Source organism: Alosa sapidissima, chromosome 17 (genome assembly GCF_018492685.1).
Source record: "Alosa sapidissima isolate fAloSap1 chromosome 17, fAloSap1.pri, whole genome shotgun sequence".
NCBI lineage: Eukaryota > Metazoa > Chordata > Actinopteri > Clupeiformes > Clupeidae > Alosa > Alosa sapidissima.
Window position 1 is genome coordinate 11,208,152 of NC_055973.1, and position 17,159 is coordinate 11,225,310.

The 17,159-nt window shown below is 39.7% G+C and overlaps 1 protein-coding gene across 2 annotated transcripts in view; it reads right to left on the reverse strand.

Moving 5' to 3' along the window:
* LOC121688888 (phthioceranic/hydroxyphthioceranic acid synthase-like) overlaps window positions 1-17,159 on the reverse strand; it is a 42,730-nt gene that overhangs the window by 16,017 nt on the left and 9,554 nt on the right. Inside the window, exons 1-5 of one of the 2 annotated variants that reach the window (XM_042068810.1) lie at window positions 10,948-11,036; window positions 8,864-8,935; window positions 7,132-7,285; window positions 6,842-7,002; window positions 6,466-6,672 (exon numbers count right to left, since the gene is read on the reverse strand). In XM_042068810.1, the coding sequence (XP_041924744.1) occupies window positions 6,466-6,672; window positions 6,842-7,002; window positions 7,132-7,285; window positions 8,864-8,921 (580 nt within the window). In that variant the 5' untranslated portion in view covers window positions 8,922-8,935; window positions 10,948-11,036. Of the gene's footprint in view, window positions 1-6,465; window positions 6,673-6,841; window positions 7,003-7,131; window positions 7,286-8,863; window positions 8,936-10,947; window positions 11,037-17,159 lie in introns of those variants that run through there. The other variant, XM_042068812.1, reaches the window with a different exon arrangement.

A 17,159-nucleotide genomic window follows, 5' to 3' on the forward strand; every position in this document is an offset into this window, starting at 1 on the left:
TACAGTATGACGTCCTCTTGAACCACACCCTTGCAAATTGAGCATAAAAGGCCAGTCAGTAGTAGTTAGAATGGTAGTCGATGCTTCTGAGCTGAAGACTGTATTCTCCCTTGACGCGCGTTATTGTAAAGTAAAGCCTGAATCTTGGATATCTGGAATTCTGCCGAAGTCTGCTGTGTTTTTGTCAAGTAATTATATCCACCCACAATTACTTTCACAAGTAAAAACTTCTTTCTGAAGTCAGTACAGATCTATCAAACTGGTCATCTTTGCCCAAGTCATTATATGCACGAATTTCAGTCATCAAAATGGACGTTTTACCACGAGTTAATTTTTATAGTGCAATGATACCCTTGCCACACCCTGCACACTTTTGGGACAATATCAACTCCACAATAAGGAAATATATTTGGAATGGGAAACGTGCAAGGATTAAGCTGTCCACTATGCAACACTCTAGGCAGGATGGTGGTTTATCTTTTCCTGACTTTAAAGTTTATGCCCAAGCATTTGTGTTGCGCCCCATATCAGTCTGGATTGATTCAAATAAAAATGTGGCATGGAGAGCCATTGAAGAATCAATGGTCACCCCCTATAATTTAAGAGATTTGTTTTTTTGCAAGGTTCCTATTCGACAATGTGCCCTTCGTTTTGGTCCAATCATAGCCCATTTATTATCCACCTGGAAGGTTGTAGAAAGACAAACAGGATCTATATCAAAATGGCATCATCACTTTCCACTTTTTAATAATAATGGGTTTCTGTCTGGGAGTACCCCATTTAGATCTTCGCAATGGGCAGAATGCAACATTACAACTCTTGGAGACCTGTATGATGACAAAGGCTTGAGAACCTTTCAGGATTTAAGATTTAAGTACAATATACCGGCCAGGGGCGTCGCCAGCCGATTTTACCGGGGCTTCAGCCCGGGGTAAATTGAGCTCAGCCCGGGTAGCCAAAATTGTTATTTAAGTTTTTTTTTTAAAGTTGTGCGTTCTATCCCTTGTAGCCTGTTAGAAGCGAATCCCGAACACTAAACTCTGACAAGGAGAAGCAGAACGGGCCGGGCCGGACAGGGCTGGGGGTGGCTGGAGAGCTGGTTGCTTCGCGGTCTGGTCTGAGATCAGTGGATCTGTGCTCACAACTAACGTTACTGCTGTCAACTAGTCACTGGGTGGTTCAGCGTCATAGGTTGCAGTACCCTACGTTGAGAGAGCAGATGTGACATGGTCAGCAAAAAACAACTGAAACTGTTTGGCTTTTTCAAATGAAAGGCAAAGGGTAATAATTCATGTTTGCAAACTGAAATATAAGCTTAGTCCTGTCCGACCGACTCCATAAAGGCCAGCTATTAGTGTTGTTTACCTATCCTGTCGCTAGCTAGCTGGGTAGCAAGCTATCCTTAGTAAACACTAAGCAGGAGTCAAAATTAACTTTTTAAAATGTGAATATCTACTAGTCACTGACAAATGAAGTGGCGAAATTCACCAGCCATTCAATAGGTAATCCGCATTTTCTGTCTGAAATCTACTAGCCAACTTCAATATTTACCACCATTTGTCTGGTGCAATTTAGAACCCTGCTAGTAGGCTAAGCAAGCATTAGGCAACTGCAAGGCATCTGGTCAGGTAAATTGGCACGACACATTTCAGTGCTGGTTTTGAGAGAGGGAGCGAGAGAGAGATATTACACTCAGCTTTAAATAACTAAATTTAGCCAGAAGGGAACATTTGTAGTGATGTTCTGAGGAGCAGACGAGGATGTTACACTCTCTAACACTATAGCATATATCGTAACACCCCCAATTATCACCACTTTTGTTCAGAAATTCTAAAACAACGATGTTTTTTAACACTTCAAAATAACATTTACTAAATGAACCTTACATTTTTCAGTAGCCATAGTTGTGTAGATTTGAACAAAATCTGGTTTGGTTCTTAACGGGAGCATTTACTGCCTGAAATATCCGATTTTGTTTACCACGCTCGGAGTTATAGTGCTGGCCTGATGGGTCGCCTATTTACACCGTTTCAACGGCACATGGACGGTTAGACCGAGAATTCTCGTCGTGAAATTAAAATTCCACTGGAGCTCCAAGCGGTTGTGTACACGCAGCCTTACAACACTGTTTACAGCTCCTCGAGTCACGGTCAAATGTCATTTTTGGTACATAGCTAATTTAGATACACCTATCTTGTGGGTGGTTGCGTTTCTATAGGAGTCCGCTGTCTTGGTTTGTATAGAAATGGATATTAAGTGACACATACACGCAAGACGGTGGAAATACGGGACCGGTGGAAATAGGGGGAGTTACTATAGGATTTTTTTGTAAGGGAGGAGATGTTTTAACAGTGACAAACTATAAACCATTAAATATCTAGAGGGGGCTGAGACAGCTTTCATTCACCCTGTAATGAGCCATTTAACCATCAAAGTGATTACAAAGCTGGTGACAAACATAAAACAGCATTAAAAAACCCAAGTTTCATGGGAATGAACATGTTTCACGGGAATGTGTTTAAATGTCCACTGAAATGTATGCAAATGCCCTATGCATAAGCAAAGCATTTGTAATTAGAGCTGTAAATTGCAATCTCAAAAGTTCTTTGTATCCTGCAATGTAGTATGTTTTTGTTGGTTTGCCACACACTGATCTGATCCCATGATTTTGTAGAGGGTAACAGCAAAGATGGGTTACAAATAGAGGAGGAGGAGCCAGCAGCAGGAGCAGATAGGCTTATGTCAGGATCAGGCATGGACATTGGTAACCATTATTCAGAGAAGGAGAAGAGAAAAGTGTAAGTGATGAAGGACAACAGCAAGTTATGAGAAGGACAGCAGTAAGTGATGAAAGAAGAGAAAGTGATAAGAACGGACAGATACTGTAAACAGACTGAGACAGAACTGACACAGCAGCAAGTGATGGGGCAACCAACTCGCATGATGACAGAGAAAACAGGAAGTGATGAAAGATAGAAAAACTGCAAGTTATTACAGCAAAACAGCAAGTTACTAGAAGGACAAGAACAGTTGAACTGCTGATGAGAAAAAAAACAGCAAGTGATGCCAAAGACTAGTGCAGGGAGATAGTGTGAGAAAGACAGAGTAATTGATTAACCATAAGCAACTGATGAGACCACAGAGAGTGATGAAGAGAACAGCTAGTAATAAGGACAAAAAAAACAATAGCAAGAGGTGATTATGATGCGTTTTCTCTCTCTCTCTCTCTCTCTGTGTGTGTGTGCAATCCCATTTTAACATCAAACATTTTACTGTATTTTTGGTAGATCTCTGGCATAGATCAAACAACAAAAGAGCAGTCAGGTGATGGAGAGAGAAGGGAGATCAACAGAAGGAGGTGCAGAACATTTGCTTAATGATACATTACATGCAACCTCACACTTAAACGTGTATGTACTTAGTAATTCAATAATAAATAATTTGGGCAGTCTAATGCAGTCTGTTGTCTACTATAATAACACATTTTATGTACTGTGTGTGTGTATATATATATATATATATATATATATATATATATATATATATATATATATATATATATATATATATATATATGAAAAATCCTCAGCTAATCTTTAAATTTACATCCGGTCCAGCCGGGCTAAGCCCCTGATACCGGCTTCTACTTCTAGTTGCGCATCAGATCAGCTCTTAAGGCTCTTGGTGTTCCTTTTAACACGAGACTACCAGTGCATAGTATTCGCAATGTTATATATTTCAATGACTTCATCCCTTCTTCTGCGTCATCTATTTATTCCTTCCTGATGATGAAAGTACACAAGCCTCTTGGAGCAATAGCAGTTTGGTCAAAAGATTTAGAATGTGAACTGGAAGATACCTTTTCTGATCACACATGGGAGACGATCACTATGTCTTCTAAGAACCCTAATCATCAAATGATCCATTGGAAACTAGCACACAGAGTATATTTAACACCATTTAAGAGATTTCATATACGTCTAACTACCTCACCTAATTGTACTTTGTGTTCAGATGGAAAGACAGAAACCTTTTTACATTTTTTGGGGGAATGCTCATCTTTGGTACCTTTTTGGCAACAGCTAACTGGGGACATTTCAACTCTGATTGGGACTGATATTGTTATAACTCCAAGTCTATTTTTTCTAAATGATGATTCCAACCCCTCATTGACACTTTTCCAGAGAAGTCTACTGCTGGCTGCTTTTACTGCAGCCAAAAAAATGTTAGTCAGCCGATGGAACCCCCCACATGTTATGTGTAGACGTCAATGGGCTCTAAGTTTACTTAATATTATATCTATGGAACTCTCAACAGCCCGTATACATGGGGTCAGATCACAAACTCTAATGAGGTGGAACCATGCTTTTGAGGAAGTCGAAACCTTTATGGCTGATGGTCATGTCTAAGGTGCTGTGTACTGTTGTTTTGAAATCCCTCTTTGTTTTTCTTTTCTTTAAAATAATTGAACTTTTTTTTTTACTGGAAAATATGTTATTTTCTTTCTTTATAATTGTATACCAATGTACTTTAAATGTTTCATAACATGTAAGATTGCAGATGCTCACCACTGGGTGGGGGTGCAGGGAGGGCGGTTGGAAAGTGTTATACCTCTGTATTTGTTATTGATTGTGAATATGTCCATCATAATAAAATAAAAAACAATTGATCACAAAAAAAAATAAACAGCAGACCTTACCGAATACAAAGGTGTAAAGCAGTCTCCTGTATAGTTAGCCATCCCAGAGTAATCCGTTTTGAATTTGCAGCAAATTTCAACATGCATGCTCCAAATTTGGGCTTTAAGTTTCACAATGTGTTTAAATTTTTCTACATGATTTCATAACAGGCCAAATACAAAATAAATGTTACAAATATCGCCTAGATATCAGTAAATATTAAAATCAGAGGATATACAGCTGACTAAGAGTTTGTGAAAGTAGCCTTAATGATCACAAAATGCTAAGTATGCATCTAGGCCAGGGATTCCCAAACTATGGTATGCGTACCCCCGGTGGTACGTGAGCTGCTTCTAGGGGGTACGCGAGATACAAAGGGCTATGGCGGACAGGTGTAAAATGAAAATGTCAAATCTTTTGTAATTAATTCATGAATAAATACATAATTTCGAATCAGGTCATAATGATATGGAAACATGAAATTAAAGGATATCATTTATAAACTCTGTATGTGTTCATCAAAAAAAGGGCAGCTTATTAAACATGACGCCTGGAATAGCTAATAGAATGCGTTACTTTTGAATGCGTTGGATGGTCCGTGGTCCGTGGGGGGAAAGTTTCGCGGATATAACAGGCAGCCTAATGTTGTCCAAACGAATACATCCTTGTCAGGCGTTGTTGTAGGCCTATTATAAGATATTGTATGTGGATGTAGTTAGCCTACTATGCAGGCTACTTTTCATAAGTTTTTAACTGACCAAATGCACGCACCTAAAACCGGGAAACGGACAAATGTTGTCAACGCACGGGGTGGGGGGGGTGGTGTACGCGAGCCGAGTCGGAATGTAGGCGGTGGTACGCGGGGGGAAAAGTTTGGGAACCGCTGATCTAGGCTATTTGAGTTTCTTAAAGCTGAGCTGTGCTTAAATTGTTCAATACATGATTTCATAACAGGCCAAATATAAAATAAATGTTAAATATAGCCTAGATATCTGTAAATATTAGATGATCAGATGATTTACAGTTCTATGTAATATGTCATGTTTTTGTAATGTTTCATACAGTGATCCAGGTCTACTGCTGTGAATAGGCTAAATACAATTTTGATCATTTTTATAGCCTACTACTGTACAGTTAACTTTGGCCTTGGTGCCCTGACATGTGGCCTTGGTGCCCCCCACCAAATATGCCCAACTGAAGGCCAAGTGGCCTTGCCCCTAAAATGGTGATATTCCAAGCCTGCACACATCTCAGCAACGCTTTCACGTATAGAAACCAAACTGGGTACATTGACTTGGGTACCCTTCATGAGGACACACAATACATTTGGTGACCTTTGACCACTAGGGGGCGCTAGAGTTACAGGAAGTTAGCTCATATCTAAGCACTTTCATTTATCAAAATAAAACTTGGTACAGGGACTCAGGACTCCATTGTGAGGGCACACATATAATTTTGTTTCCTTTGGCCTAGAGGTCACTGCAACTAGCATAAAGGTGTTTTAGCATTTCGGATGTATGTTAATGTACGTAACCTTTGAGCTGTATGCCCGATTTAAAAAAAATGAGGCACTGTTAGAATTCTTTGATCAACCCAGGTTCAACGTAGCATATTCCACTTTCTGCTCACGTTAGTGACCGCACCAGAGCAAGCACACTTTCGCAGTTCCTCCGGAAATGCAGTCTAGTTTGAAATGTACTCAATCACTGAAAACTATTTAGCTGAGCAAGTGTAGAAATGTCAATGTATGAACCTGAAGATTGTCCACAAAAATGTTCAGACTTACCTTGTCTAATGCTTTGACATGCAAGGTGAAGGGCCACAAGGGATGAGGAACAGGCAGTGTCAAGTGTGAGGGACGGTCCCGTGAGGTTGAAGGTGTAGGAGATACGATTGGATGCTATGCTTGTGGCCAGACCAGTTCCAGTCCAATGACTGATTTCATTATGATGGAGATTTACTCTGTTGAGCTCAAAGTCTTTGTTCATCAATCCTGCAAAAATAAAATAAAAATAACAAGTAGGACCTTGGCTGATATAGCGAGTAGGCCTGGATTCTAAAAGGGGATTAAATGCAAAAACCCTGTCTCCTCGTGTGACCAGATTTGTACAGACTAGTAAATTGGCACATTTTTGCAATGATAATGTAAACTACAAACTGACCTATGAAAACTCCAGTCCTGGTGCCACTGGCCTTTTCCATGGGAATCCCAGCATCCTCCAGTGCTCTGTAGGAACACTGCAGCAGCAACTTGTGTTGAGGATCCATCTGGTCAGCCTCAGCATCCGTGATGCCAAAGAATCGCTGGTCAAATTCATTCAACCTATTTTACAAATATATTTACACATGAAATGTGAATGAATTATAAATTTAAAAATGCAAAAACAATGAAATACTTGAAGATACATTTTACTGTATATGAGGTCCTGTGATATTTAACTGAACTTTTTACCCATTTATGAGAGCAGCCCTGTTAGTCTGTGTCTTCCCAGGTTTGTTCTCATCTGGATCATACCACTGGGAGCAGTCAAATCTCTCATCTGGAATCTCTACTGCACAATTCCTACCTTCCACTAGAACCTTCCAGAAGTTGTCAAGGCCCTCACCTGAATTTTACAAATATTAATACATATTAATACACACATTATAGTGTGTGTGTATGTGTGTGTGTGTGTCAGTGTTGCGCGGGTTTGGTCACAAGCAGCCCGAGCTCGCCCGATATTTTAATAAACCCGACCGCAACTCGGACCGCGAATATTAATTAGGACAAAATTATACCCGACCAGCGATCCGACCCGCTTAATTACAAAATGTGTGCTTTTGGTTATAGCCTACCATGCAGTGTGACAGTAGGCCGTTTCTGTAAAACAAACTAATTTATTTGCGAAACGTTATGCAGCAGTATACTGTAACTAACTACACATATGCAGGACAAAATGTTTGCGCAGGAGAGAGAATGAGAATAAGAGCGCAAGCATGCACACAACCAGCAAAGGATAAGCTAAACACTAAGACAAGATGTCAAGGCCATGGACATACATTTTTCTTTTGAAAACAAAAATGGTGAAGGCAGCAAGGTAGGGAGAGATACATGGCTGGTCAAAACGTTAGCATAAGAACTGGTTGGCTGAATGAAGCACAAAGCTTTACTGAAGCACATACACTGTTTAAAGGTCACAGACACAATGAACCAAAGTAACTTTTATGCATGCGCGAACCTATATGGCCTATGCATACCGGTAGATACTGTATAGCTATGTAGTCTGTGTACCATAACATTTATTCCTGAAGGCGCCCGAAATGCACCCTAGCGGCAACAATGTGGGTCTGGCTCGTCAGGCTACCTGCTCACGGCTGTAGGCTAAAAGTTTAACATGGGCAGGTGGCAAAGTATCAGCATTATTTTACTGAGTGACTTGTCATCAGGTCTTGTACCTAGTCTAAAAAAGCTGTTCCGGGTCAGTATATAAACCACAAGCAAGCTATTGCATATATTGAGGTCTGGGAATTGCACTTAGGCTGCTCGGTTTGTCTAGTGCCGGGTTTATGACGAGTTACTGCATGTTGGTCGTGCCTGTTTTGTGGCTGTCATACTTTTAAATGGCTTCGCAAGAAGTACATAGAACATAAATTGCACTACTGTCATCTTCTTTAAGAACCTTTCCAAATATTTCCCATATATCGCTTTTCCTGGAGGGGTGTCTATTATTTTAACTTCTCGCGTCTTCAGCTCTTTAGGCCTACTGTCTCCATCTCTACCGTCTCCACCTATGTGGCATTAGGTCTACTGTAGCCTATGCTTCAACCAATGAAATCTTTGAAAAGCAATGATGAGTTAAATATTGATGCCAGCCTTCTCGTGATACTTTAAGTTTTTTAAAAATATATATATATATATATATATATATATTTAATTAATTTTAACTGACCTGCCCGCAAATGACCCGAGTATCATAAAAATCTATTTTTTTATGACTCATAACCGTGGGTGACAGCGGTCTCGACCGCTTAATTTCGGGCGGGCCGCGCAACACTGGTGTGTGTGTGTGTGTGTGTGTGTGTGTGTGAGTGAGTGCACGTGCATGCATTTGTGTATTTATGTGTGTGCTATTTTCTAAACCTTCCAGAAAACTTTATTTCATATAGAATAGTTTTAACTTAAAAGAGGGTACAACATCACATGCCTCCTGGAAAATCACATCCAACACCAATCACAGCAATGTCCTCATCTTTGTTCTCCATTCTTGTGGAGGGTCCTAAGAATAAAGTGTGTCACATTACAGAGCCTTCTAAGTGTAGGTACATAACATATAACATTTCACCTATAATATATTCCATAACATCTACAACAACATATAACATGACTTAGACATAAACAGCATGATAAAACACAAAAAGCTATATGTCAAATGCAATGTAAAAGCATTTTCAAATTTTAGGGTGGTATACCTTCTCAAAAATCACTATATGAGACTTATTCCCCTCAAATAGGCTACCGTTGTATCGCCATAAGTTGGAAGGACTTGCAGATGAGTAAATAATAACTTGCTATTATTTTTTATTATTTATAATTTGAGTGAATAATTGTTCTTAGTTATTTCATATTATTAATTAAATTTAACATGTTTAGATTTCTCTGGATGTCTTCAAGTTGGCGGCATCCCATCGTTCTATATAGGCTATTTTAGGCAGCACATGCTGTATGTGATTTTTAAAATGACTGAACTTCTCTAGTCCTCTGGTAGGCCTTTCACAAACATGGTTGCAAAGCAGGACAGTTAAACTAACTAACTAACAACTGAGTGTGGATCCGGGAGATCTGTGGTGTGTAATTGAACCAAATTAGATGGACAGAATCTTGTCAACGTCCAGATTAGCTCGGCTCATTTTGTGACAGGTAGGTGAATCTTATTTTATCAACTCATTGCGGGTTGTACTGTAAGCGTTGAGCTCATGTTCTCTCTCACGCACCTGGGGCCCTATACCTATATGTTAAAGGAGAATTCCGGTGTGATATTGACCTAAAGTGTATTGAAACATGATACCGAGTGTGAACGTATGTCTCATAGCCCATCTCGGCTTGTCCGCTGCACTCCAAAATCTGGCGCTAGTTAGCCGATGCTACCAACAGCTTTTTCAATAGTGGTGCTTCGGCATCGGGCTAGCCATGCAAATAAATCACTGTTTTACACCCATTTACGAGGTTCAATGTATCTCCACACTTCATTGGTAGACTTCCGAGGGCCCTGACATTTAAAACGAGACACTGAGAACTTTGAAAAAGCACTGGTAGTTTACTTACAAGACGATTTAAACAGACAGTATCTTCACGAAGTTTAGCGTTTGCAGCCATCTTGAATTTAGTCACGATAAGTCGAGCAACGAGTAAGAATGAACAGGTATGATAAGGGATCAGATTCCAAAAATAATTCAGTGGAAATGCATGGATTCCAGTTTCTTCCAGTAGCAGCAACTGGAATCCATGCATTGGTAGCATCGGCTAACTAGCGCCAGATTTTGGAGTGCAGGGGACAAGCCGAGATGGGCTATGAGACATACGTTCACACTCGGTATCATGTTTCAATACACTTTAGGTCAATATCACACCGGAATTCTCCTTTAACTTCCTATGCCTATGTTAACTTCCTTACTTCCCACCTTCATATCTCTGTGCCCATATGAAGAGTTTGGTTCCAAAACGCTAGCCATTTTAGTACATTTTCATATTCTTTTTACATTTTGTTTTCCAAGTAATTTCAAAAAGAACCAATTTGGTATTGTTATTTGATTTATCTTTACTCAATCAAAACAACAAAACTGCAATTTTAATGATATTACCTGAAATACACAATTAAATATTGTGTAAAAAAAATGTGTAAAAAAATGTTTTTAAAAACGGAGATATAGCGTTTTTGTATGTTAACTTTGTATGCCTTCCTTCCTATCCCTATGCTATGCCTACTGTATATGTTAACTTCACGATACAGACCACTCCCTTTTCAAATAGGGTAGAGGCTTGTGTTATCTTGATCCTCCAACAGAATCATAAATTACTCAAATAACTTGTCATTACTTAGAACTCATCATTACATATAACCCCAAGTCTGAAAAAGTTGGGACACTGTGTGAAATGTGAATAAAAACAGAATGCTATGATTTACAAATAAATTCTCTATTTAATTGAGAAGAGTTCAAATCATGGTAACCCTCTATTTAATTGAGAATAGTTCAAAGACAACATATTATAGAGTATCAACTACGGTCTTACCTCATCTATGTGATAAGAAAAATCCAGAAACAAAATCTGCATTTCAATCTGCAGAGGATTCTTCTAATGATCCCTTAAGCTACACTTCTTTAGCTCTGTCAGACTCCCATCTTTTATAGTCATCCCTGGATAAGGAAGTTCTAAAACATTGAGAGGTTCCGAGCAGAAATTAAACAAATACGAAAATGTTACTCAACATATTGTAAAAGCAGAAGTTATGATGTAACTGTACAACACATCTCTCACATGTTTTTGACGGAAGTACTTACTCTAAAGCAGTGTTGTGCGTGAACGAGTTCAAAAGAACGCGTTCATTGAACACGCTCATTTTTTCGTGAACGTTGAACTGAACGCAACACATTTTTAAATAAAGAACTTGAACGTGAATTAGTTCACATTATGTGTCATGAACGGCAGACATCACTGTAAATGAACGTTGGAATTTGTTAACTGAGTGACATCTGTTTTCTCTTTTGAAACGCAACGAGAGAAAGTTCCTGTATTCTCGCTGGTGCCGCTTAATGCTGCTTTCGAGATGTCTCGTAAATCATCGTACACTCACCCGTAGAACATGTACCAATGAGTGGCTTTAGGAACGCCTTTCTCTCGAGCCACGAGGGGCATTAGCAGGAGGCTAGTCATTGTTATTGTTTTGTGCTACATGTAGCCTCTAGCTAAATGGCTGGAAAACAAATTGTTACATTGTATTGCAGGTACAGCAAGACCGTGCAATGCATGAATTGGCGACCGGATTGAAGCAGCAGTTTAATCTAGTGTGTAAGAGCATTACATCAACTTTAACATGACCAACACAGTACATATGCAAAAAAATACATGTCATCTCATCTCAACTATGGGCGCAGCCATGTTTGTTGTAAGGTCGTATGTCCACCTCGGGGTATCCTCAAGTACTCCGAGGTAAAGTGGGCGTGCCTGCCCAAAATGGCGCAAGAAAGCTGGGTAATTTACACTTTCCAACTCGGCGGCGGATTTACGAGACATTTACGATACATCTAGAAAGCAGCATAAATCATGTATCACCAGACAGAAATGGTTTTGACATTGTGTGCGCAATGCATTGCGGGCAACGTAGTGTCCGGCTGAGAATAGTTGAATAGCATACTGGCTTCTGCACAACGTTACCCGTGATGAATTGCAGCAGAGCGGGGTAGGCATAGCAACGCCGCGTAGCAGGCAACGACGAGAGCGCCGAGGGCTGGATTTCATTGCACTAAGTATAGAACTGGTCTACCTCGTCTGTACTGCTGCAAGTTTCATCACCTGGTAAGAAACCCACAATTGCAGTGTCATGAGCAAATGTCTAATGAGCAGCTTCAAAGAACGTATAGTGATTTCTAGCTCGTAGTGTGAAAAAAAGTATTTATTTAAATATCTCATGAAAAAAGTAAAATGAACTGAACTTTGAACTAGTTCAGAATTAAAATTGTGAACTTTGAACATGAACTGTTCACTTTGAGCATGTACGAACTGAACTTGAACTAGTTCAGAAAAGCTGTGAACTGGCACAACACTGCTCTAAAGGCAGACAACCCTAATTAGCAAGCAGAAATGTCCTAGCCTGGTGTTTAGGGTGCATCGTAGACAGGTGTCTCATATCTTCCATCAGCGGCTACTTTGAGTAAGGTTGCCAACTGTCCCGAATTGTCCGGGACATCCCGTAATTATGACCGCCGCGCAGCGAAGCGAAGCGGGTTTAGTCAGATTTTTTTCTTTTTTGCATGTCCAAATTTCCGTCAAGGATTCCCGGGACACTGAAAGACCGGGGTAGACGAAACTTGGTGGGCATGTAACCCCATATGCATAGCATGGAACCATCGTTTTTCGTTTTGATCTGTAGCCCCCCCGCTGGACTGCACCCCCCGAAAGGAGGGTAGGGCAGACACAGTTTTCTGTGAATATCTCGAGAACCGTAGGGCCTAGGATGACCAATTTTTTTCGTATGTTTGCCTCCAGGGGTCATGTTAACTCATTCCATATGCACACATGTGCATAAACAGATACACATGCACACACATACATTCACAGTAATCATACGTATGACACATACTCACACAGTAGACATATGTACGCATGCATGCACATGCACAAACACACATACGCAGGCAAACACACAAGCACCTACACACACACACACACACACACACACCCACACACATAAACATAAACGTGTACACGCACACATGCACACAATTCAAGAATTTCTCAGAATTATGAACAGGCAAGATGGGGGTGGGGTTGTATAAAATGAATTTTACATGTGAAATCTATGAACTAATCATGTTTTGGTACTTGTTGTCTAGCAGATACCAGTGAGAATTGAGTGTGGATAATGCAATTTAGTGAGACAGTTAGAATCATATAGGCCTTTCAGCGTGATTTATTTTTGTGGAAAAAATGTGCTGGACTGGGCGGCGGTCATATTTTGTACCGTTCTGCGGTACATCTAGTTTGGATGATTTTGATTTGTCCCGACAGGGACAGCTCCAATCACAGCCTCATCGGCCTTGTCAAGTTGTCAATGGGCAATAGTAAGCTACTGTAAACGCACCTGGAACAAAGTGTCCAGTGTCGCCGCTACCACCATGCGCATCTCACACTCTGCGTAGGGCACCAAAGGACAGACCCGCTGGCACTAGTTTCATCTCGAGCATGCATGTTATTATGAACACATTTAAATAGATGTTGCCGGCATTCAAAAAACGGATATGCAGTTATGTCACAACTTTCGCGAAGTACTGGAAAAGGCTGGTAAGCAAGCCATAAACAGATCAGGGGATTCACTTCCCATCATTTCCCTAAAAGGGATGGGAAGTGAATCCCCTGATCTATTAGTGGCTTGCTAGTATAAGGGATTCACTTCCCTTTTAGGCCAGCAACTTAACGTTACTAGGCCTACTCAGATTATTCGTTGACATCAAGAAACGAACACAAGTTTACACGACTGCTGATTCACTTTATTTCACTAATTTACTCTACCACTTATGCGGTGAATAAAAGAGCATGAGCTATGCATCATAAAGCAAGAAAAACAAAACAACACACACATGCTTTTGATGCTTGCTGTATCCCCTTACACAAAATAACTGCAGTTTTTTCGAAGTAGCAGTTCAGTTATACTAGCCTACAGTAGGCTACAGTGCAATAGCCTAGTATTTTCAAGTCCAAAATACTGCAGTGCAGTTTTCTGTGTCCAAAATACTGCATTATATATGCAAATATTTCCTCCAAAACTGCGAGGAAATCTGCAGTTTGACACTTGAAGTATAATGCAGTTATTTTTGTAAGGGTCTGGTTGTGCTAGTAGCCTACTGGCTGACTGTTCTTCACCTGTGTGTCTGTAGTAGGCTACTTGCCAAAGACCAGTGTTGGGAAAGTTCACTTTTTCGAACTAGTTCAAAGTTCAGTTCACACATTTTAAAATGAACTAGTTCAGTTCATAATTCAAAATTTTGAACTAAGTTCACAGTTTCAAAAATGAACTAGTTCATAGTTCTTTTTTTCCATGTTGCTGTGAACTATTATTTTTCTAAATTATTGCCACAGCCCATATAGAATGCAGTTAATGGGATTTGGGTCAAGGATCTGTCTTGACTGTCTTGATTTTTTTATTGGCTTGCACATACCTTGAAAGCCTAGCCAGGTGCTTCAGTTCAATGTGCCATTGCAGGTTTGCTGTGGATGTGACTGAAGTGTGGATTTTCTTTTTGAAAGCCGGCGAGCAAAGTTTGCACAGAAGTGTAAGATTTCCCCCATCCTCACCAACCTTGTCATAAAACTCGTTTAAATGATCATACGACGCCTCTGTGCTGCTTTGTCGCCTAGTTATGACAGTTAGTTGAATACTTTTGCATGTAATGACTCAAGCGATGAAATTTGTTTTATGGGGTAGGCCTGCATTCTCCCAGTTATTTAACCATTTAGCATACCATTTTCCAGTTTGTAAAGTGACTGTTTTGGACAACAGTAAAATGTAATTATAAAAAAAGAATGCTGACTTACAAATCAAGTCAACCCTATATTTAATTGAGAATAGTTCAAAGACAACATATGAATTGTTTAAGGAGAAAAATTGTATTGTAAAGTTAATTTTGAATTAAATGCCAGCAACACGTCTCAAAAAAGTTGGGATGAGGGCATTTTACAACTGTGTTTCTTCACCTCTTCATTTAAAGAGGCCCTATGCAACAATTACCTTAATTATGCAGGTTGAGAGTCGTTCTGATGGTTCTACAACACTTTTTGGGTCATTTGGTGGGTGCTTCGTCTCCCCCTAGTGCTTCTCCGCGGAAAAAACGAATATGCAACTTTCTAGTCGCGGTCCGAGCACATCCGGATGTAACTCGGCCGAAATACTCGAAAATGTAGTCAGATTGTAGTTTCTAAGAAGACTGCAAAACGGACTCCGACTTAGCTTTGTTACTGTTGAAATTGTAAGTAGCCTACCCTTGGGTGAACTTCATTTTTGTAATGTGATTTGATAGTCTCTTGAACAATGTGTTTGCTCGTTTTATTGTGAGCCCTATGTGTTTAGCTTGGTTTATTGATGGCTAGCTCGCTAGCTAGTGGGGGTTTAGCGTAGCAGTCACTTGCTACCAAAGCTGCAGGTGGAGCTATGTCGTTAAAAATGTGAGCCCAAATCAGGCGAAAAACCCAGAAACAGCGAAGGAATAACCAGACCTGCATAGGGCTTCTTTAACAACATTCTGTGAATGTTTAGGAACTGAGGAGACAAGTTGCTAGAGTTTTGAGAATGAAATGTGGTCTCATTCCTGCCCAACAATATTGTGCAGGCTACGGTTACGGAGTCAAGTGAGGTGGAAAGTTAAATTAAATGTCTCAGACAGACCTACATATTTACCATGAAGCCTTGTCATTTTAATATAAATAGTATTGACTTATTTTAGCCTTCTACTAGGCCAAGGCGTCCCTTGATTGCAAATTTTTTTGTTTTTGTTTGTTTATTTTTCGCCAACCCATTTCATCCGAGTGCAGCAAAAGAGCCAGTGGTGACTTGCGAGCTCCAGGTTCCCGACCCATGTCATAGACAATGGGAATCAGAATTTTTACTGACCCCATACAATTATGTACAGAAAAAGGTCTGGTTTTCATGCAGTACCATCTGAGGTCCAAAAGCCATCCAATATTTGTTTCTGCCTTGTCCCTTGTTTTAAAGGTTTCTCTCGATTCTCTGAATTTTTAAATGATATTATGTAGGCTATTGTAGATGATGAAATCATAAAAGGCTTCACAATTTCATGATAAGAAACAGTATTCTTATATTTTTTATCATTTGCCTACACAGGTTTACACAGAGTGATGAATGTCGCCACATCTTTACTTCTGAGAGACTCAGTTTCTCTGGGATGCTCTTTTTGTATCCCCATGGTTCTAGTCCATCAACTGTTGAAGGAGAGAAATTTGACTATTTCATGGAAAATATCAGCACATTTTGAATTTGATGCCAGCAACACGTCTCAAAAAGTCGTGTTGGGATGGGGGCAACAAAAAGCTGGAAAAGTTGTGTAATGATAAAGACAACAAAAGGAGGAACATTTAACAACTTTTTTGAGACGTGTTGCTGGCATCAAATTCAAAATGTACTGATATTTTCCATGAAATAGTTCCTTTTCAACGAACAGAAAAAAGGAACAAGAAGCTAATGTTACGCAATGGATTTTTCATTTCAATGAACAGAAAAAAGAAACAAGAAGCTGATGGCACACAATGCTATATTTCTACAATGGAACATGCAACAACCACTTCCCCAATTAACCATACGGTTGTGTTAACATCTGTATATTGTAATATACAGATATTGTTAATATCTTATATTATTAATATACAGATAATCCCAAAATTGTTATTATTATTATTATTATTATGGAAAAAAAAATATTTCCATTTCACATTTGGTCAAACATGTAAAATGTAGTAATATACTGGTTCCATGCTGAATAGTCCTACCCAGTGCTGGTTCAGACCTCCATGGGGCCCTCCTACCTGAACTCTGAGCGCCAAAATGTAACCATTTTTTATAGTATCATCTGACACCTCAGTGCTCCCAATACAATCATCCCACCCAATTTTAGATGTCTATGGAAGTTACCAAATATAGTGTTTTTCCCTATAAAGGGGGCTGTTTGCTTTTGATGCTTGCTGTACATATCCCCTTGCAATAAATAACTGCAGTT